Below are 22,639 nucleotides of genomic sequence, written 5' to 3'. Positions count from 1 at the left end.
AAATAATGAACACGTGTAATAGGAATTCCTAACCACAGCCAGCTTAGGAAAAAAACAAACAAACAACAAAACAAACAGCGCTGAAGTGGTTTGGGAAGCAGCATCTGGAGTTGCAACCTCCTGATCTTGGACTGATGTGCAAATGCAGTCTGGTCAGTATCTCTGAGTAGAACAGAACAGCTCACACACACTGTTTTCCATTTGATCACACACACACTTTTTTATGCACCTGTCTGGAATTTTCCCTGTACACATCATTGGTCTCAGTAGTTCATCTTCTCTGAGTCACTGGTTTGGACTGGCCTTGCAGATAACATGAGGATAGTAGAGGAATGGATGTAGTCCCTGCAACAGAAAAGCTGCGACCATGACAAGAGTGACCAAGGGTTTCAGTATTACTGTCCTACAGTTTTGGAATTGCTCTGATAGAGTTCTGCTTCCATTGCACTGTCAAAACCTTCCTATACAAGCTTTATTGTTCCACAGTGGAAGCGATCACTCAGTTTTGATTGCTGTCAGTGTTAGAGGTCTCTGAGGGATGTGACACACAAAGGTTGGATGAGTTCACTTGAAGCTGGATATCAGAACCTACCAGACTGTTTGTGATGCAGGATGAAAGTCAAACTTGAAGTATACAGAAAGAAGCTTTCCCCATAACAAGGAACTCCTGATTTACAAATCAGATCTGAAAGTGTATCTTGTTAAGCGTGAAGTCTTAGAATTCAGAAACTATTGATTCATTATCTTAAATGGTTGTGCTGGAATCCTGTAATAATGCTGATCTCTCATGATTGAAACATTGAATTCCTAATATGTGCTGAATGATGAACGTGATGAATTTTAGCTCTTTTGAATTCTGATCAGATTTCTCTATGTGAGATCAAATGGTGCTCTTCGTGAGGAAGACAAAATGTGAGGCTGGGACATAAGAGGTAGGACCTTTGCGGATGCACCTTCACTCAGTGATGATGCTGCTTTCCTTTGACAACTGGGTGAGATGCTGACCTCTGGTGGCTGAAAGCAGGCAGCTGTAGAAGAGCGCAGTGCTTTTCGATAATGACTTAAACTCGTGTTTCTTATCTTTAACATCATTTTCTGTAGCCAGTAAGGTTATGCGTAAACATTAATAACATTAGTTTTATATGTATGTTGGGGTGTGTGTGTGTGTGCATGTGTATGTATTTGTGTGTATATGTATATGTAAGTCACTGTCTGGACAGTTTTCTCCTTGAAATGGATGGGGGAGTTTTAAAGGAAGTGCTGTAGTGTATTTGCCCTGAGACTGCTGGCATCACTGGCTAGTAGACAGTGCAGGTTTCAGGCAGTGTTTGGACTGGCTGAGATGAAGAAGGGGAAATAGTATTTCCTCTTTTCACTTCCTCTCCCTATTCAAGAGAAAGATGATTTCCCTTCTTTTTACTCAAGCTGATTTTCTCCATGGTTATTTGATGCTGTGCCTCAATTTTCACAACTGCTTGAGGTTTCGTGTGCCCTGCTGTCATTAAGTAACTTTTGCTGTTGTCATCCACACAGTTGCAGGAATAGGCAAGTAAGAACAAAGAAACCATTTCTTTCTTAAACACTGCTCAGAAGGATTGATTCAAGCCTTTGCATTGCATGCAAATGATGCTGTGGAGATGCAGTGAAGTACTACTGTACTTCCTTGGTTATCTCTTTTGCTGTCAGTAAATCCCCCAGAAAAGTATTCAAGGCTTCCTAGACTTAGTTCTGTTAAAAGTTAAAACTGAAGGACCATTTGTGCAAAATTATGAATTATAGCTTACAATGCACGTGTCTGCTAGACTTGGGGGAGCACTTAGCAGTAAAGGAGGAGAAATCTCTTCCTCTCTATCCTGCTCCTGTTTTATTGTCTCTGAAGTTTCAGATTCTGTTTTGGAGGTGTGGTACTTCCTCTGAAGCAATGCTTGCTGCTTTGCTGCTAGAAAAAGCTGTGCTGCTGGTGTAGCACCGGCTGCCTGCCTTGGACTTGGTGTCCTCGCGCTGCAGCACAGCTGGCAGTAAGCAGGCTCTGCCATGGGATGTCAGTGGTGCCGCACGACTGGCTTTCTGAGTGGTCATCGGAAAGAAGCAGCTGATGGCTGAGCCACCAGTTAGAGAAGAATTGCAGTAGAATCTCAAAGATTTGTCTTCTTCAGGGCTTCGGAGCTGTGTAGATCTGCTGGTGGTGCTGCAATGACATCAAAATAATACTCCTTTGACAGCCTGTGTCAAAGATGTGACTGCTGGAAGGAAGGAATATCACTAGCAGTGTATTGGTGAAGATAAAGAAGCTTGGTTTAGGCTGATAAAATGCTTTAATCTGAGTTTCATATTGGACAAATACTTTATTTTTGCTTGGGAGTTTAACACTGTGTCCCTCATTTCAGCAGGCACTTATGGACTTCCAGGTCTGCCTGCTGGGAAGTAAATTAAATGCATAGCTGCTGCTTCTCACCTTTCCTCTGTTGTGGCTCTGATGGAAGAAAATTTTTCTTGCTTGTAATACAGATAATGATCATTGCTACTTTTTTTTTTCCTTTCCCCCTCTGAAGAGGGATGATAAGATTTGCCTTTCTGAACAAAAGCATAATAGGCATGCCTCATTTTTTTTTACAGATCTATCTAGGAAATTGGAGGCATAGGAAGCCTACACAAACTCTGTAAGCTTGGCTGACAAGGAAAGATGAACTGCTTTAGGATACCCTTGAAATAAGATGTTGAGTGTTTTTTTTTAATGTCACTTGGAAGTTTTGCTTCTTTTTCTGTCAAAAGCTGCATTTTGCATGTGCTGTTCAAGATCATTGAATGTCAGATGGAGGTTAGAAAGCTAAGAGTAATTGTTTTATTTTTGTATTTACACTATATTTTTTTCTTGTATTATGATTTCTGTTTGCAGTTTTGTTGTTGGTTTGCTTTTAAAATCTACAGGACAACAGACATGTTACACTGAAGTGTTTATGTATTATGTATAGGGCATAAGAGCTGTTAACAAGTATATGTGAAAAGAAAAATATTGCTTTATGGTAGATTTTAACTTTATTATTTTAAGGAAAAAAAAACCAACATGAAAATGTTATTAATGTATTTGTCAATATGTATGGGTATCTCTGTATGAACGTGAGCACAAAAGACATTTACAGATTGATCTGAATCTTATTTTTTAGAGTGAAATACAGTTAAATGAGTAAAATCACATACTGACAGCACCGGAAAGCAAAGAAACAAACTTGGTTTTATTTGAAAATATTCATTTCAGTGACAGGGTTATCATAGCACGTTAGCTGCAAAGCACTGCTGGAAATGTCTTTTCTTAAGAATAAGTTCTCGTCATAAAATATTTGTCTCTTTATCCTTCCCCTGCCACCAGCCATGCCAGCTTCTCCACAATGACGTCTTTCCACTGTGTCCAGGACCTGCATGTACCAGCCAGGAGTAATCTGTCATTGTCAGCATTTGAAAGTGCTATTTATTTACTGCTCACTCTAATTATATATCGGATTGGCAAACTTGCTTTTTATAAATACTTTCTTTGGAAAATCAGCAAAACTGGCAGCAATGTCTATATAATAATGCTCACATTTCCCCCATTTTTTTCCCTTTTTTCCTAATCCAGGAACCCAGTAACAAGCGGGTCAAGCCTCTTTCTAGAGTTACATCACTAGCAAATCTTATTCCTCCTGTACGAGCCACTCCATTGAAGCGGTTCAGCCAGACACTTCAGGTAATAACAGCAGGCACTGCTGCGTCCAACTGCATTTCTAAAAGGGGAAAGCACACACAGACACACATTTTTGGGTTTCTCTGGCAGTCTGAAATGCGTGTACATGTGTGGACACAAGCATACACACCTCCGTAATATGATAGATGGGCTTAGGTAATTTGTGACTGTGAAGTCACTCAGTTGAAAAACTCGGAACTCCTACCTCAGAACCACTTCACTCACTGTCCAGATAATTAATGTTTATTAATTACCAGGAAAGCAGTTACACTTGGAGCAAAGTTGCTTTTCAAATTTTTTGAAGAACAGAGTTTTCTATGACACTACTTCCTGTTAACTTTAACAGATTTCTTTGAAAATGTTATTTTTGGTATAGCCAGTCAGATAGAATTGACGTGTTTCCTTCTGTGTGATGAACTTTGACTTTCCCTAGAGAAAAGATGTACTGAACAATTGGAAAAAGGTAATCTTCCAAAGCTGCTGATAAAAATTAATCAAACGCAAGCAAACTTTAAATGCATCTAAGAAATTAAATCATTTTGTAGTTACAATTTCCATATTATATGTTAGATGCATAATATTTAACATAGCCAAGAATAGAACTTGAATTTATGAAGTGCTAGTGACTTCAGACTTAGAGATTTCAAAATGTGTGGTTGCTCAACTCCTAATGATTATGATGAGTGAGGAACAGTTAAGAACTGAATTACTGGTGGGAATCTGATCTAGAAAACTTTGGAAAATAGCACTGTTTCTTCTTTAAAGTAGCTTCTGTGACAAAGTACATGTACAATCCAAATAGAATTATTAAAAAATGCAGATTTCACTAAAGAGAGGAAGTATAATTTTATCCAAGTGTTTAGAATGTTATTTAATCAAAAGTATTTATCTTAGAGTAACGTTGATGTTATCTGTTAAATAAAACGTTATGGAAAAAAACCCAACAAAAACACTTCTGTAGTGGTAGTATCTCATAAACAGTAGTATCTTATAACATTGATTTTCCTGTGATCAGTTCCTCCTATTTTGAAAGCACAGACATCTGCATACAAAAGCTGCATTTATTGAGGTGGAGAAGAGGCAAAATGCCTGACTGCCTTCAGTCTGGGTTGGATCCAGAATGTATACTATAGCGTGAGTAGAGCAGAGATGCCTGTATTCCCTGGAGTGTATAAATCTCCTCGACAGTCTGCCTGAAGGAAAAAATTGGCCTGGCTCTGAAACGAGTACATTAGTTCCAGTTGTGAGGCGTGTGGAAAGTGAATTAATTTTTGGCTAAACTGCTTCTGAGCACAGCACTTCCCTTTTCACAGCCTTCCACAGCTGTTGTCCTCATTTAAGTACCTGCGCTGTCATTTTGCAGTGAATGCCTTTGAGATTGGTTTGTCCAGAAAAAAAATAGTATTTAATCAAGTCTGATTTCAGCTATTGAAACAAACTGCTTTCATGCATGTACTAGCAGCCTCTGTAGAACCTAGTGAGAGCTACTGTTTCAGGACAAATTTTTACAGAAATAGGCATGAAAATCATAGAATCACAGAATGGTTGAAAAGGACCACAGTGATCATCTAGTTTCAACCCCCTGCTATGTGCAGGTCACCAACCAGCAGAGCAGGTTGCCCAGAGCCACATCCAGCCTGGCCTTGAATGCCTCCAGGGATGGGGCATCCACAGCCTCCTTGGGCAACCTGTTCCAGTGCCTCACCACCCTCTGTGTGAAAAACTTCCTCCTAATATCTAACCTAAACCTCCCCTGTCTCAGTTTAAAACCATTCCTCCTTGGCCTATCACTACCCATGTAAACAGCCATTCCCCTTTCTGTTTATATGCTCCCTAAAATGGTGGGTTTGTAAGGTCTGCTCATGTGAGTTTTAAATAGAAGTCCTGCTGTTGTGAGCATTCCTATCTTACTCTGTTCCTCTTGGTTAAAGAATGTATTTTAAGTAAATCTCTGCTTCTGAGTGGAATAATCAGTGATATTTTTCATACCTTCTCCTCTAAGTAACTGAGCTTGGAAGAGCTGCAATGAGAAATTGACTTTCATGTTCTCCAAGTCTTAGATCCAAATCTATTTCCAGGTGGTGAATGCTGGCAGTGTCTCTAAACAAGCTTTCATATCTGACTGTAAATTGACTTCTTATCTGACTTTGTCAGCAGCAGTAGAAGAGGGGAAACAAATGGCTGACTTTGTGTTCGGGTGCCTAATTGGAAATCACTTGGAAGCATTTTGGGAAGCGTGTACAGCCCGTGTTGATGTTTTGCTTTAATTTCTTACTGTGGGTCCCTAAAGTTAAAACCTTAAGGTGTTTTTTTTTGTTTGTTTTGTTTTAATAATACTTAAAAAATAATTCTCAATGGATCAATTTTCATGCAATCAGAAAATTCTGTATTTCTTTCCTGAAAATTCAAATAAATCTTCTTATATAATTATTTTTGAAGTAAAGATATGTTTGATTAAGAAGAAAAAGGTTGTGTGTAATTTTCCTTACCTCTGTACACGCAACTTGTGTATTAGCGGATTTTCTACGTGCTGATTGAAGAGAAACACCTCTGGAACTGAGAGCTCTGCAGTGTTTCCTAAGATGCATTCTTAACAACTTCTGCTGTTTTGCATATTTTTTATTATAGAATTATAGAATTGGTCAGTTTGTGTATCTTATTTCTTAACTTCATTATCATGTTGCACATTGTTGTCAATACTTCCTGCTGGGATGTGGAGTAACAAAATGCATGAAGTTTGCTGGGTCACTCTGTTTCTGTCACATAGACACTACAGGTTAACTGAACAATTCTGTTAACTTCATCACTAACAGAGCGTCTTTCCGTCTGCATTTCTGCAGGATGCCAAATGCTGAGCAGGTATTCCTATCTAACTATCCACCTATAAAAATACTTCATTTCTTAGCTGTATTTTTAGTCTGCATCATGCACGACTAATGATTGTGATGATCTGTTTGTTTCTGTTTGGTCTTATTCACAGCTGTGCTGTTAGACTTAAGCTGAACACAGCACAAAAAAAACCAACTCCAGCTGTTGCTGATGAGAAAAATTAAAGTCTGGTTAGCTTCTTCCACCACTTCAGTTTTCATCAGTGTCTTGAATTTAAATAGAGAATCCAAATTGTTTTTATCTTCCTTAGATACACCACAAATTTCTAAAAATTCTTAAGAAGAAAGCTCTTCTTGTCATCAGTCTGAATGCTGGAACTTTGATCTATAATTGCCTTCCTTCAATACGTAAAGCTGTTTGCTGTGTTGCACCTGGAAGTAATGTTTGTAATTGCCAGAATTAACATCAGTAACACATACACCCTTCACACTAACTGTCTGGTAATAGTCAGTGAATGTCATTGCAGTCAGACAAATACAGTGAGCACAACCAGGAGTTGGGGTCTCATTCTTCCAAACGTCCTCTAATTTTTGGATTTTATAAGAAAATTTAAATTGTCTCAGAATTTAATAGGCATGGATTTTAACCAATGTGCCTCGACAGGTTTTTTGTTTTGTTTTAAGGAGACCAGAAACTAAGAAAGCATTTTTAAAAGACTGAAGATGTAGAAATAATGATTTGGCATTTCTGCAGTTTCCTTATAGTGTTCAGTTTAAGTTCAGTGTTCAATTTTTTTTTCCCTTGATGGTAACTGCCAAGGTACCAGCACAGAACCTTAACTCGTTTTTAAAATCTGCTAGCTAAACTTAAATTTAGTTCTCCAGCCCCACTGGAGTACTGTGTGTTTATTTCAGAAAAAGATGGTAAAATAATAGAATTTAGATGGTTAGAATGATGTACGTCTGTCTTGAACTATAATCAGTGTCTTATTGAAATCATTTATTCATTTGGCTTTTTTAAAAAAATTAGGCTTACTTACTGAGTTCACTTCTCATTTCTATTCTTGTCTGTTACAGCATTGAAAGTTCAAGTCTATTTGACTTTCAAGTGACAACATATTAATTTTAGCATTAAATAGTATTTCTCTGGTGATGCATTAGTTTCTATTTGTGGCTTTACAAGTCAATTTCTACAGCTTATCTGAAGAAGTAAAAGATGTGTGGTTTCCTTCTGAGTGTCAGCCTTTTTATGCCCCTTCTGTCCAACATAGAACTGTAGAGAATAATATCAAGTACACTGCAGTGTAGAGAAACATAACTGTCAGTGGATGTAAGAAATTACTTTTCTCAACATGTATGGAGTTTGTTTGCTATTATGGGCTGCATGTTGTTTTATAACACGTTACATGACCTTTTGTTAAAAGCTTTCAAGATCAGGACTTTTACTGTAAAGATCAGCTTCTCTGTTTCTTTTCTTCATAAGTATTTTCTTCATTCAACATGAAACATTCCGTTAACAAGAAAACTACTACAAAGGAAGGAGCTGTATTCTTGAGGATGTATATGGGAATGCATGGAAGGGGGCATTCCACCATGGGTCATGGAATGACAGCTGTTCTGCTTGGCTGTTCTCGTGGCTGGTGATTTGTGGCTGCAACACATCTGGCTCTTTTTCCCTAATCTTTCCATCTGCATGTGAAAATAATGGGCTCTGTGATTCATCACTGTAATAAGTATAAATTAAGCATATAACTTTCATGTGTGTTTCTTTTATCTTCTTAAATCTTGAAGGAGACTAGCACCTGATTTGCAAAGTTCTGTGAGGTTCGTATGTGTATACATGTGTATGTGTTGTGTTTATTTTTTGGGTTTTGCCAACTCCAAGTAGGGCTCAGAATGACTTTTGTTATTAAAAAAAAAAAAAGGCATAGTTTTTATTTATATTGTGTCTTCTAAATTAAAAACATTGTGTTTATAGGCATCATTAGCATTTCATGGACTTCTGTCTTCAGAGGAGAATTTCAAGAATTGTGCTTTGTATATGCTGCTTTCAACCTGAAAATGAAGGGAATTTATTTTGTTTTGAATATTCTTACCCACAGCAATTGAAAGATGACTGTGTTATATAAAGCTGGTTTTAAATAACAACAGAAACGTAGTATATTTGAACAACTTAGAATACTTGAGATATTTTAGAGGTAAGACTTCAGAGTGAAGCCTCTAATTTTAATAAAACGAGAGAGGAATACTTTGAAAATAACAACATGAGATTGTAAAGTACTCATCTATAGCCTGAACTCTTTCTATTAGTCTACAGAAAAAAATATCTCAATGCACAAAAGACTTGCTTAAAATTTGACTTCGTTTTTACTGCACTTTAATTAATACATAATAGAGATCCTAGAACACTTCATCTCAGTTTAAAGGCTCCAGAAATATTAATAATTATGCTATGATAGATCCAGTTCTAGTGTTTCATAATCTTCCATCTGCTAGCACTGATTTTTTTAAACACGTTTTCTTTAAATTCTAAGGAATAAGTAGGAAAGAGTGGTGTGAGCAGAATCTAACTTGTTGCTCATCACAAACAGTAACACCTGATTGTTAGCCTGCTTTTTCCTTAAAGATAATGCTTGTTCTTTTTAGTCAGATACCATTTCAGACTTTCTATGTGAATTAGTTTCTTGCTCCAATGATCTGCAAAAGCAGGAAGTTACCAGTAGAAAGGTTTACTTCATGTATGAGAATCACTTCGGTCAGAGCATTAAGACAAATTTAAATCTTGCTTGTGTTTACATACCTGCAATAGTGACACCAGTTGAATCTGTCATGATTCTGATAGCCTACTAATAAATAAATAAATACAATTGATTAGCAAGATAGTAAGGTTTTGAAGGGCAGCCTCACTTTATAAACCTTTCTTCTGCCCAGCTGAGAAAAGATTACTGGAACCAGTAATTACTCTTTAAGTAATGCACAATTCCGTCTGAAATCCTCCAGGCCCATAGCATCTCTGTACAGCCATCTGAGCAATAGCATGCCTCAGAGAACAAACCAGCCAACACAACAATACAAAATTTTGCTGTCATAGGTTTTGGAAGTTTCTAGGTAACAAATGAAGCTTTCTTCCAAACTGAGCAAATAGTATTCATAGTAGTTTTTGTCTCTAAAATTTGTATTAAATTCTATAGTTTTCAGACTTGGGGATCTAATCGGGTGGATCTGTGCTGTGTATGAATAATTCCTGTCTGACTGTGTACTGAATTGACATTTTATTCAGTCAGCCATATTGATGTGTCACACCGTTCTGGCATTACCACTGTAGTTCATTCTTGTTACGTGGCAAATAAGTGTACTGTATGGTTTTGTACAGTTCAAACGTGTTGATAACAGGACATGGACATAGGTATAGAATTTTTAAAATAACTTCTTACATTCCCAGTAAGAAAATTGCTACTAAGTTACTTTAAAAACTATTCAGAAATGTTTGAATTATATAAGTAAATCCATCTGAACAAAAATCCACAGTGTGAATCCGATATAACAAGAGTTACACTTCTGTGTATTTCTAGCGCTCTATCAGTTTCCGCAGTGACAGTCGCCCAGATCTGTTCAGTCCACGGCCATGGTCTCGAAATACACCTGCTGCTAACACAAAGCGGAGAGACAGCAAGCTGTGGAGTGAGACCTTTGATGTCTGTGTCAATCATATGCTTACATCTAAGGAAATCAAGCGTCAAGAGGTACAGTTGTTTAATTATTACTGTTTTTAACTGTAGGTCTTACGTTTAAAGAAGTCATCTTTAAATCATGGAGTAATAAATGATAGTAGACATTAGGATAGCACTTGAAGCTTTCTTGAAATTAAACGGAAGACCACCATTTCTGCAAGAAGCAGGATTCCATCTCCAGACATTATAATTTAACCTTTATTAGACTGATATAGTCTTTCTTAAAACCCAACTCATCATATTTCTATAATAAAATGTGAAGTTACTAAGATACATTGTACTCTAACTGCATGCACCTACGTGCTTTGTGTGACAGTTTCTGCAGGGATGGCTGGTACTCTGATGTTTTACTTTATTCTGATAACGATGGCTGAGCATGCTAGTACAAGTACAGGTGTTATGTATGCACAGAAAAGTGTAATGATTTGCTCTGTATTAATAAAAAATGTATCTTGCAAAGGAAAAAACGAGTACATCAATGCTTTTAATGTGTTGTACGTGAAAAATCCTACTTAGTTCATGTTACGCCAATACCAGAGCTCCCACTGAGATCAGTAAAGGAGAAGTATGGTGTACTGACTGGGTTGAGTTGCTTTGTCTTGACACAAACCCTGTGATCAAGTGAGGTAGCCTTGAAGTGAGAAATGGGAACCATAAGCTTGTATAGGTCTGTTTGCACACGCATACTCCAGGATCTGTTTGCTCTGCATCAATCACTTATTTATTTGTATAAGATCAACTAAATTTTATAGCAGTATCAGCGAAGTTTGTAACTATCTCTCCTGGAGTATTTCAGGGACTAGAAGTCATAAATCAAGCCACAACATCAGACATTTCTTTTTCAGATTTTAACACTAAATCATTCTCAGAAATAACTTCTAGAATTGAAAACTTCAAAGGCAGTTTATTGAAAAATAAACTGTAGAAACTGTTTGCATAGCATAATATACTGTCTTGGAGCAGAAGCCTGGACCTTTCAGAGAGCTTAGATAAATGAGCTTTCCTTGGGAGCTTTCCATGAGGGTTCTGCTTTATGTTGGATCTTATGCTGCATGCCACAACACAATATCTGAACCACTTCCAGGAGTCAGTTAACTTACACTATGGCAAGCCTTCTGTGTATGCACACTATCAAGCTAGGAGAATCTGCAGTAGCTGAAGACGTTATTCCATGATCTATGAGAGTTTAAAGCCTTGACTGCAATATTAAAAATTCTGACCAAAGTGTTGTTAACTTTATTGTACTCCAGTTTAGATTGAAATTGTATAACAAATAAATACAAAGCTATTCTGGTAAATCAGAGTATTAGCATAGAGATTATTTTTAATCTGCCAGGTTTAAAGTCTCAAATCTTCTTCAAGAAAGGTAACTGACATCAGTAGGCTGTTTAGTATAACTTGATATTTGTAACAAAAAAAACAAATGACTAAACGTGAACCAGCAGCAAAATAAAAGTGCTCACAACCAAAGCAGTATTTTATAAGATCTATCTCCTGACCTTCTAGGCTGCCTGGAACTTATATTACTGCAAATATTATACAGCACACAAGGCTGTCTTATGCAGATGATTATATAGGTAGTATTTTTTGAACTCTAGTAGTTAAGATATAGTTAGCAATAGGAGTAATTTATTTTCCAACAGTTGTGTTTCCAAATGGAGGAGCTTTTTTCAGTATTCAGTATGAAGTTGTGACTTAACTATTTCTTAACAATTTTAGTTTAAATATATATATATATATTTATGATATTTGTGTCTTTTTTATAGGCTATATTTGAACTTTCCAAGGGAGAAGAAGACTTAATAGAAGATCTGAAGTTAGCGAAAAAGGTCTGTTTAAAAAAGAAATAAGTGTATGTATGTGGGGGTGGGTAGGGACAAGTTAAAAAGCAAAACAATATTCAGTAATTTATCTCTTTTAAAATAATCCTTGCTTTTTACAATTGCTTGAACTGTAAGAGGAAAATAAAACGCCAACCTCAAAATTGTTATCCTAAAAAAATAAAATATGATGCATTCATTTAAGAAAAAAATAGATATGCTTATGAAACAAAATATTCTCAGCAGTTGGCTCATTTTTATTTATGTGAGCTTTAAATACTATCATTACTTTTTCAGCTACCAGTGATATATGAATTTAAGCTCTCCTTTTTTATCTTCAGGCTTATCATGACCCAATGCTTAAACTATCCATCATGACAGAGCAAGAGTTGAACCAAATTTTTGGAACACTGGACTCTCTAATTCCTTTACATGAAGGTAAAACTCACAACTCAAATAGTCTTTTTCTGCTATATCATTGCATTTAGTTTTATAGTCATCTGGTTCATTAAGTGATGCCCCTTTTTTTTAAATCATGATTAGATCTTCTCAGGCGACTTCAAGAAGTCAGGAAATCTGATGGATCAACAGAACACGTTGGCCATATCCTTGTGGGCTGGGTAAGGCACGTTTTAAAATCAATGCTGGGACTCAGTTTGGAGCTGCAGCATAGTAAAAACATTTATTTGCAGTTTACAGAAGTACTTACAATTTCCATGCCTAGCATAACATTTCCAAAATACATTCTTAAAGTATTTTTGTAAGGTAAAGATAACTGTTTAGAGATGTAACAGAACTTTTTCTCTTTTGAGGGATTTTCTGTGAAAGGTTTAGACTGGGTTGTGATTTTAAAAACTCTTGCTATGCAGGAAACCAGCACTTCTTAATGTGCTTCAAATGAAAACCAAGTTAGAGTCTATTTATGTGATGTAGATCGCTTAAGGATCTGCCTCTTATTTGTGCTCTGATTTTTGAGAGAAATGAGGCTTTGAGGAGTCACGTTGTGTAAGGCCCCTCTGTAGTCATTTCTGAATGCCTTTCTATTGCAGTCAAAGTGATAGATAGTTGTTAGTGTGTCAGAGAGACTAATTCCTTGGGGTTTGTTGAAAGGCAGAGTTACAAGAGAGACGCTTACGCTGGCCTGCAGAAGAAAAAGTTCACTACTGTACAATACCACAAACTCTAAAAAACAGGTTTTGTTGGTTTTGTTGATAAAATTGCTCATTATATGAAAAAAAGGAGCTCTTATTTAAGGATTTAGATGTGTGAAAAGCTTATTTGTAAGTATATCTAACTACTTAAATGTAGCAGGAAAAGGAGCTTGATGTTTTTAAGGGATTAAGTGATGATAGATATTTAGCTGCTCTGTGTGGAAACAGTGCTTTATTCTAAACACAGGAGATGCTGTTACTGCTATAGTTAATGATAAGTGATAAGATAAAGTGTCAAAAATGATCTCTGGTTTTCCCTGCATAAATTAATTTTAGCTGTGTACATTTTCTGGTGTCTTTGAACACCAGTTGAACTTCTTTTGACCTGAATACACAAGACTACTTTTCCTTTGGAGAAGATTTTATATATAATTGCTTGTAAATGTATCAGTATTTGTAGAGAGATATATTGTTTTAACTAATCTTAAGCAAGCTTTTTTTCACATTAAAAACACAGTTCTATCATCTTAATTTGGTTAAGATTCTTGAGGGCAGTATAGGAAGGATTTCAAGGTCAGCTCAATCAGCTATCAGATATTCAATTTTCTATTCCTTTAACGAATTAAATGTGCATAATTTAGTAGGAAAAAGCTCATTTTGTAGGACTTGTGCAAATCATCATTATGTTTACAACCCCGTGTTATTATATTTTGATCACAAAATGTCCTGCAGAGCTAAAAGAAACTTATGTTCTCTTCAAGAGTGAACCTAATGGTACAGATATGCTTTTGTATTTTCATATTTTCTAATCAAACAGGAACATCTGTATCAGATCAGCATATTGTTAATCTGAATCAGGCCAGGTTTGACGGTACTCATTTCTAGGCTTCTGTTTCAAATCATAATTAAAATTAGACTTCTGTATTCAAATAATATCTGCATTAGGTAGTGCACAACTGTTAGGTCAGATATTCTTAATGCTTTGGAATAATGTAGGGGATCTCAAGGAACTGAGGGATGAGCTAATCCTTCCAAATAATTTAAATGATGAACAAGATGATCAGAAGACCTGGAGACCTTATAAATTTCAGAAGCGTGGTCATCAATGAGCACATGTGCCGCCTGGACATTGACTGTGAGCCGACCACTGCCAGAAACACCGGCATCATCTGCGCCATCGGCCCAGCCTCCCGCACTGTGGACAAGCTGAAGGAAATGATTAAATCTGGAATGAATGTTGCCCGCCTCAACTTCTCGCATGGCACCCACGAGTATCATGAGGGCACAATTAAGAACATGCGAGAGGCTACAGAGAGCTTTGCCTCTGACCCAATCACCTACAGACCTGTGGCTATTGCACAGTGGATACATCTCCAGGAAAGAGACTCTCAGAATGAGTTCTCAAATTTTGAATTGCTTGAAAAGTTCTTTAGAGCAAACTGCTTCACTTCAGCTGCAGAATAATTTATTCTAATTTATTCCTTCTTTTCTCAGCTTCCATGCTTAAACTCCTATGATAGCTACTGCAGCAATCAGGTAGCAGCCAAAGCCTTATTGGATCACAAGAAACAAGATCACAGAGTGCAAGATTTCCTGCAGCGCTGCTTAGAGTCACCTTTTAGTCGCAAACTGGACCTTTGGAATTTCCTTGACATCCCAAGAAGCCGTTTGGTTAAATATCCATTACTGCTCAGAGAGATTTTGAGACACACACCAAATGATCATGCAGATCAACAGCACCTTGAAGAAGCTGTGAGTGACTGGATTTTTTTCTTTTCGTATTTATTTCCTTTTAAAAAGATTTACAGCACATTATGCTTATAACTATTTAGTGAAAACTATGTAAATTATGGAAATGCTAAGGTATGTATAGCTGGAACTAGTTCCCTTCACCTACTTGAATCTTCTTTCAGTAGCAAACTAGTACCAAGAAAGCAGGGCAGTAGTGGTCCTGTGGTGTGTCCACAGCTCGTCGGATCCTTGTCAATTTTGTATTTACCTGTCAGTGTCATTTTCCATCTAATCTAAATTGGTTATTGCAGAGATTTTGTTCTAGATTTTAGGTGACTGAGATGAGTTTTAACATTTGCCTGGACTTGCATATGTTGTAGTTTGTAGTATTTCTGCTGCAAAATGACATCCTTACTTTTTTGGGGAAAACACATTTCAAAACACTTGTACCTGACTGCTGCTGGGTTACTATTTTTTCATCTCTTGCTCAGCACAACTTTTCTGTTGTAAAACTAGACAGCTGTGTTGTGAATTCAAAGCTCTGATATTCACATTTACTGTAATTTATTAATTATTTTTTGTCATGAATATTCTTTTAAGTCCTAGCATAAAAAATGTTCATAAAGAATTTTTCAGCATATTTTTTCAGATTTTTTTTTTGCATAATGTCTGGCAGGATCTTTTAAATAATATTTTGATTGATTTCCTATGTTATCTAATAAAAAATAATCATGATGCTTTTCTTGATATTTCAATAGCCACATATAGTTTTTGGTATTCTGTTTCAACAGAACATCTGTTCATCTTTGAAGTGATGTATTTCATAAATCATGTATTTGTCAAGTTAGAATAAGAAACAAAAATGACTATTTTTACACTGTGGTCTGCTTAAATCTGTGGCTATTATCAGTTCTCTTACAGACTGGTATGCATAAAATTAATGAAAAACATGCTGTAAACTAAGATGGTGTTATTGCAGCTCCAGTTCAAGTTATGTGAAGATAGCTCTGAATATCAGACTGTCTAATTAAAGTTCACGTGTTTTCACTTTTTGTAGATTAACATCATTCAGGGTATAGTCGCTGAAATCAACATAAAGACTGGTGAATCTGAATGCCAGTACTACAAAGAAAGACTTATTTATCTTGAAGAAGGACAGAGGGATTCACTCATTGATAATTCACGTGTTCTGTGTTGTCACGGCGAACTGAAGAACAACAGAGGAGTGGTGAGGAAAAAATGCGTTGTTACACATAGCTTTAGCTTTTAGAGATGCCTTTGTGTTGCATGATGGGCAGTGTAGTAGAAATATTAATAGAAGCAGAAACCAGCCATCCCTGTATTTTTTATATTTTAAACAGAAACAACATGAAACTCTGAATGAACAAGAAAAGAGAAAATTCTTTCTCATTAATTGAGCTCATGAAAGTTTCTCAAAAGAAACAAATAAGCACAAGTTTAAATGGATTTATTCATTATATATTCATTTATTCATGTATTCAGACTGCCTCAGGTAGCATGTTTATACATACAAAATAGAAGGATTATGTGTTGTCATATATCTGGCACGTTACACACATTCTGCTTTCTGTGGTATTTCATTCTAATGAAAATGTTACCACTTAACAAATTTATTCAAAGTTTTATCATGTCCTGCATAACTGTTGTATTTCAGTTTTGCAGCTACTAAGTGAATAGATTTGTTTTTTATCAGACTGCAGAAAGTTACTGTGAGTGCGAAAGGTGACAGCACTATGGAAAAAGAAAACAAACAAACAACCTCACAACAATAAGCTTAGGTTTGTGTCCTGCAAACAATTAAAGAGGCACAAGTGGAGGGAAACTGGAAATGTACACTGATGTACATTTGTGAATGTTGTAGCAAAACAGAATGAAGGTGGATTTTGTGAATATAAGATTACCAAGGCGTATTGAGAAAGGCTTATGCTACAATGACTTATTATAGTTTTCTGAAAGCATTAGCTTCTGGAAGATGGAACACTAAGCTAAGTAGATCTGAGGATCTATCTTGCATTCTTAAAATTGCAAATAATATGTCTGTTTAGAACTAGAGTATGGACAAATTTAGAAACAAATAATTCATAATGATTGTGTAGAAAGAAAGGGGAGGGGAGAACAAATAATTTCAGTGTGTGATATAAAATGACATTAAAATTTCAGTTTATTACTGGAAGATGCTGAAGATTATCAAACGTGGAGAGGAACATGATTTAAAAATATTAGGTGACTTGTGCCACTTAAAACTGATTTTCTGAACTTCAGAAAGATGTGGTGAAGCTGAAGTTTGTAAGCAGCATATGAACTGCAGTAAGACTGCTCATAATTGCTCACTGAAAATATGACAGTTTCAAGATATCAAGATATGGGTGAAATGGGTTGCCTGTTTCTTACTGATGCAGACAGCAAGGAAAAGATAAGATCTGGGGAGTTAGAAAATAGAGTGTGCTTAAACGAAACAGAAAGCAGTGCAATAGGTAAAGCTCTGAAACATCAAAATTTCAAGATCTCAGTACTAAAAGATGAATTAGGACCATGAAAAATGAGGCAAAAAGAATAATCTTAGAAGTTTTTAAATTGTTAGTTACATATTTATTTTTTGCTGGGTCAGTAACAGGAAAAGAGGAATCCTTATTGATTTTAACTTCAGAAAACACATATGGTTCTAACGTAGTAGAGTTTAAATAAATCTGGTTTAATGATGATGCTAATGATAATAATGTTTTGTTAATTATACATTTTTACCAGAAACTGCATGTCTTCCTCTTCCAAGAAGTCTTAGTAATTACTCGAGCTGTCACCCATAATGAACAGCTCTGCTACCAGCTGTATCGGCAGCCAATTCCAGTGATGGATCTTGTGTTAGAAGACTTGCAAGATGGCGAGGTTCGATTGGGTGGATCCATACGTGGTGCATTTAGCAACAATGAGAGAAGTATGAAAAGATCTTTAGTTTTATTTCCTTATATTGAATCATCGTAACCTTAAGACATCTGCCAGTGAGACATAAGAATGTTATCTCTAAAATTCACATTATCTACATCTAATATCTTGGTTCTTATTTCAAACTGGTTATTTTGCTGTAGCTTGGATCTTTTAGATTGTTTCTCAATCCAGTCCACTTTATAGATAATGGAATTCCTCCCTACACCTGCTTTTGTACAGAACTGGGTAGGAGAGAAGGAGAGAAGTAAATTGAATGGAGTGGCAAAACTGAAAAATTATAAACAAGTTAATTTTGAAATTTTAAGCTTTAGTCTTTATGAACTCTCTATTATAATTATGGAGACATTTATGGCTACTCCATAACTAATTCTTTCAACTAGCAGATAATTAATGTGATGCTCAATGTAAAGATTGCAGCTACTGTTGTTAATGGCAACAGGTAAGAATTAATATTAAGAATTAAATAAGCCTATTATAAAGATACTTGTTTCATTGCAAGAGTCCTTTGAATCTCACTGATCTTGTAAAAAATTGTGAGGTTTGTTTTGTGTATTCATTTTATTGCTGAACTGAATGGAAGAAATGAGGCAATTTCCAGATGACACAGTATTTAGTGAAGGTTCTGGATATCTGCTGTGCAGAGAGTAGGAGGAAATGCTTTGAAGTATGGGAGGATCCTTAGTTCTGCTGATACACTTAAAGCTGTGCAGTTAGCTCATTCATGGAAGAACCAAAATGGTTTAATCCAGCAGTAAGAAATTATAAGGAATGATAGCACTGTTCTGAGTTCTTGCCCCCACAGAACATGGAGAAACCTGGTCTCTTCTCTCTGGTCTGATACGGTATTGGCAAGAAAACCGAACTTTGACCATTAGACAAAGATTTTACTGATTCATTATTTTAGTATACTCATTTGTTATGAAATTGATTCAGCCAAAGCATTCAACATTTTGATATGTATTGTTTCTTTCAGTCAAAAACTTCTTCAGAGTCAGCTTCAAAAATGGATCTCAAAGCCAGTCTCACTCACTGCAAGCCAATGACTCCTTCAACAAACAGCAGTGGCTTAATTGCATCCGGCAGGCCAAAGAAAAAGTGACGTGTGCAGGAAAAGCTGGAGTGCTGAGCTCAGAAGCATGTTTTATTTTGTCACCAAATGGAAGCAGGGTATCCGAGGGAGAAACCATGATTGAGCAAATGGACCAATCTGACAGTGAGTCAGACTGTAGTATGGACACCAGTGAGATCAGCATCGACTGTGAACGTATGGAACAGACAAACCCTTGTGAAAGCGAAAAACAAGTAGAAACCAATGTTTGACACAAACCTATTCATGGAACAAAACCTGTGTCTTACCTGTACAGTATTTGCATTCCACACATGGAACCATTTGGAGAAGCACTTTTAGAATATTTTTTGTGACGATGTCAATGCAGTCCTTCTTGTATAATACTTGTATACGTGTAGTACTGTAACTACCAGTTTGTGTAAGCTGGAATCTCCTGCAACTCATGCCCCGTGATTATGCTCCACAAACATCTAACATGGATGAAAGAGGTACTTGACCAGTTATTCTCAGTGTCCTGCTGTATACAGAATCTCTAAACTACTGCTTATAAGCACATTACATAAAGAACCTTCCATAATTTTAAAGTACTTTATTGCCCTTAGTGGGGCAGCTGAAGATGTGGACTTAATATTGAGTTTCAGGAATGGGTATTGAGATTTTAAGTTTGCATAAAGACTTGGAAGTTAAAAACAGTTCAGTGTAAAAAAACAAAACAAAACAAAACAAAAAAACAACAAAAAAACCAACCCATCTTGCAGTAACCTTTCTGAACTCTTGTGGTTTTAAATCAACAAAAACTGTAGTGGGTCATGTAATCAGTAACTTTTTAAGGACTGATTTTTCAAAATGAAGCACTGTACAAAGATCCATCAGTTGACTGATGGGATAAACAGTAAAACCTGGTAAATTGAAGTGGTCAGCATCATGCTATGGTTTAAATATCAAAGCACATAATGCGAAAAATAATCAACTAAACAACAAAACCAGACCTGCACAGCCAGCACTGAATTAAATGAAATGCTGAGAATACTGGATATTTGTAAATAAGTTGGTAGTTTGCTCTCAGTGCCATATATATGTATATGCATCTGTTCCTATACTCTCAAATAGGGTAAGAATGAAAAAAGCTTTTGCTTGTGTATAAGCCCTCTTCAGCATTTTGCACTCCACTGACCTCCACTGATGGTTTTAAACACCACTAAACTAATGTTAAAAACATTTAAGTTTCTGTAAATGTCTGTTTACAATTACATGCAGTTATTGCTGGTTTTTATATATTTTTCTTAAAGTAAGTGACAATTTTATATAAATGGTGCTCTACAAGTGTCCTGTGGGATTATGTAGAGAAAGTTCAAACATAAAGGGAATTGATTTTCCTTTAGGATATATTCCATCCTTTATATTTTTGTCAAATTAATTTTAAACTTTTTTGTTGCATTTACTCTCATGCTGTAATTGGAAATGACACTGTGTTTTTTGATGGCTGATTTAATCTACTCATTATGATGAGAAACAGATGAGTCACTTAAAAATGCAGTCTAAAACACTCAGTTGAACATCCTATTATTCTTCAGGAATCCCTAGGTAATATTTTATTTCTTAGTGTAAGAAATAATGCCAATGCTGATAGTTTGGCAAGCTATGAAAGTTATAAGAAATTTATATGATCCTTAATATAAAAACCTGTGCAAAGTACTCATACCATCAAAAGTAGAAAAACTAAGTTATTGCCAAAAATGTTTATTTCTTGTCCTGCAGGTTTATAGAAAATAGTAAATGTCAATTATCTCACATATATATACTGATGTGCATTACAGAAATCAGTGTGACAAGATTATAAGCAATATAAAACAAGGTATTTTTATTTTTCCAAAAATGTCTGTTTTACCCGATAGAACATATTTCTGTATTTATACTTTTTTCAAAAAATGTCTTTTTTTTTCTGTTTCAGGCTTTGTAATTTATTTCAACTGCTTCATTTTTAGAGCTGAATGACAGTGAAGGCAAGGGAAAGGAAAGATTTACAGAAGAAAAGGAGTAGGAAAGCTTATTAGATGGTAAACGATTTTCATAAAAATTGTTCAGTGAAATGTTTGAAAAGCGAGAAAATTAAGTAAAGGGTTCAAATACGGAAGGATTGAATGTGTATTGACTTTTTCTTTCTATATATTTTTGTTTTATAATAGCCTTAAACTTTTCTGGAAGCATTTCAAATAAATTACATTAAAACATTTTGATTTTTTTATTTGGTTTGGTTGTTTGTGCAAGAAGATTTCAACAGTAAGCACGGTAAGTCTTACCATGTAATGACCAAGACTTGCGTTTTGGTTCTAGGGGGAAGTGTTACATATTTGGATCTAATTTGCTACAAACAGCAGTAATAACTGCTAAACAAGTCACTTCACTGAATAATCCAGCACATTCCCCAAAGTTTTGTGTTGTTTAATGAATTTAGTGAGTAGGTAGAGCAAAAAATTAAGAGCAACCATATGTCTCATGTCTCCTGATACATTCTGGATCACGTCTCTACTAAGTCTGTGTTCTTTTAAAACTCTGAGATGATATACTTTGGGACACACAAACATCGAACAACCGGATGATGATTCTTCTAAGATGAACATGCATTTTTGTACTTGTCATTGCTTAGCAACCCAACCGTATACAACACACTGTAGTGCAGGTGTTTCAGTTTTGGTTTACAGCTTTGACTTGATCTAACAAAGTATTTTTTTAAAGAGAAGAGTAAACTTCTAGTTGAAGAATATGGTATCATTCTTGTTAGGGTTTTCTTCATTTGGGCTCAAACACTTTTGAAATGCCACTGTATTTGAAGGAGTGACTTTTGACTGTGTTGAGATGGACATGCAATAACAGTACCAAAAAGTATGGGAAGAAAGTATTAGTAAATGCATTAAGAAGGTCAGTAGTCATTATAGTTAGCAATCCTGATGTTGGAAAAATGGGGTTTAAGAAGTTGGAGTAGTAAATAAACCAGCATGCATGCTGTAGCCATTCAGCAAGCATAAACCTATGCTTGATTCTTAGAAGAATTGGCTGATTTCCCAGGAAACTCACTGCTGTATGTACGTTGCTTTCACTAATGAGATATTTCTAAACGATGTAATTTTAACATTAGATCTCTAAGGGATCTCAGGTCATTCCTGACTCAGATGGAAGAATCGTTCCAAGGCAAGAAGGTGAAAAGAAAACAAGGGGAGTGTGTTAAAAGGGCAAGAGTCAGCGAAGAACCAGTTTCCAAGTCTTTTGAGTTCATCGTGAGGAAATGGCAAGATGAGAGAAATGTCAATGAAGGGTGAGTTCCAGCTCCTCTAAATCTGAGGTATTAGTTTTCAAGATCTCACCGTCCTGAGAACAGTGAGTGGCAAGTCATCTTACTCTCAGGCGCAGGAGGCTGATAGCACGATGTGGCAGTTTCTTAACTTTCTAACAACTTCTCAAGCTACTCTATTCTTGCTGAGCGCACTCAGTGCAGTCTTGGTTTATAGGAGAGATCTAATGAAATAGAAGCAATAAAGGACAAAGAATAGATTCTCTTGACTGAGAAAGAAAAGTGAGTGAAGAAATGCCCTTGGAATTCTTTGAAATACATACGGGCCCTCTGAGACT

The 22,639-nt window shown here is 36.0% G+C and overlaps 1 protein-coding gene across 5 annotated transcripts in view; it reads left to right on the top strand.

Annotated features, from left to right (window-relative positions):
• Positions 1-21,243, top strand: part of ARHGEF3 (Rho guanine nucleotide exchange factor 3) — a 114,545-nt gene extending 93,302 nt beyond the window's left edge. For all 5 annotated transcript variants that reach the window (XM_052678982.1, XM_052678984.1, XM_052678983.1 and 2 more), the window contains 9 exons: positions 3,614-3,721; positions 10,119-10,289; positions 12,044-12,106; positions 12,439-12,535; positions 12,641-12,717; positions 14,743-15,000; positions 16,037-16,207; positions 17,746-17,932; positions 18,917-21,243. In XM_052678982.1, the coding sequence (XP_052534942.1) occupies positions 3,614-3,721; positions 10,119-10,289; positions 12,044-12,106; positions 12,439-12,535; positions 12,641-12,717; positions 14,743-15,000; positions 16,037-16,207; positions 17,746-17,932; positions 18,917-19,263 (1,479 nt within the window). In that variant the 3' untranslated portion in view covers positions 19,264-21,243. The remainder of the gene's footprint in view (positions 1-3,613; positions 3,722-10,118; positions 10,290-12,043; positions 12,107-12,438; positions 12,536-12,640; positions 12,718-14,742; positions 15,001-16,036; positions 16,208-17,745; positions 17,933-18,916) is intronic.
• Positions 21,244-22,639: the final 1,396 nt, after the last annotated feature.

The sequence above is a fragment of the Tympanuchus pallidicinctus genome, unplaced genomic scaffold (assembly GCF_026119805.1).
Source record: "Tympanuchus pallidicinctus isolate F22 unplaced genomic scaffold, pur_lepc_1.0 scaffold17, whole genome shotgun sequence".
Taxonomy (NCBI): domain Eukaryota; kingdom Metazoa; phylum Chordata; class Aves; order Galliformes; family Phasianidae; genus Tympanuchus; species Tympanuchus pallidicinctus.
The sequence above is the reverse complement of the archived record's forward strand: the minus strand, read 5'-3'. Positions and strand labels throughout refer to the sequence as shown.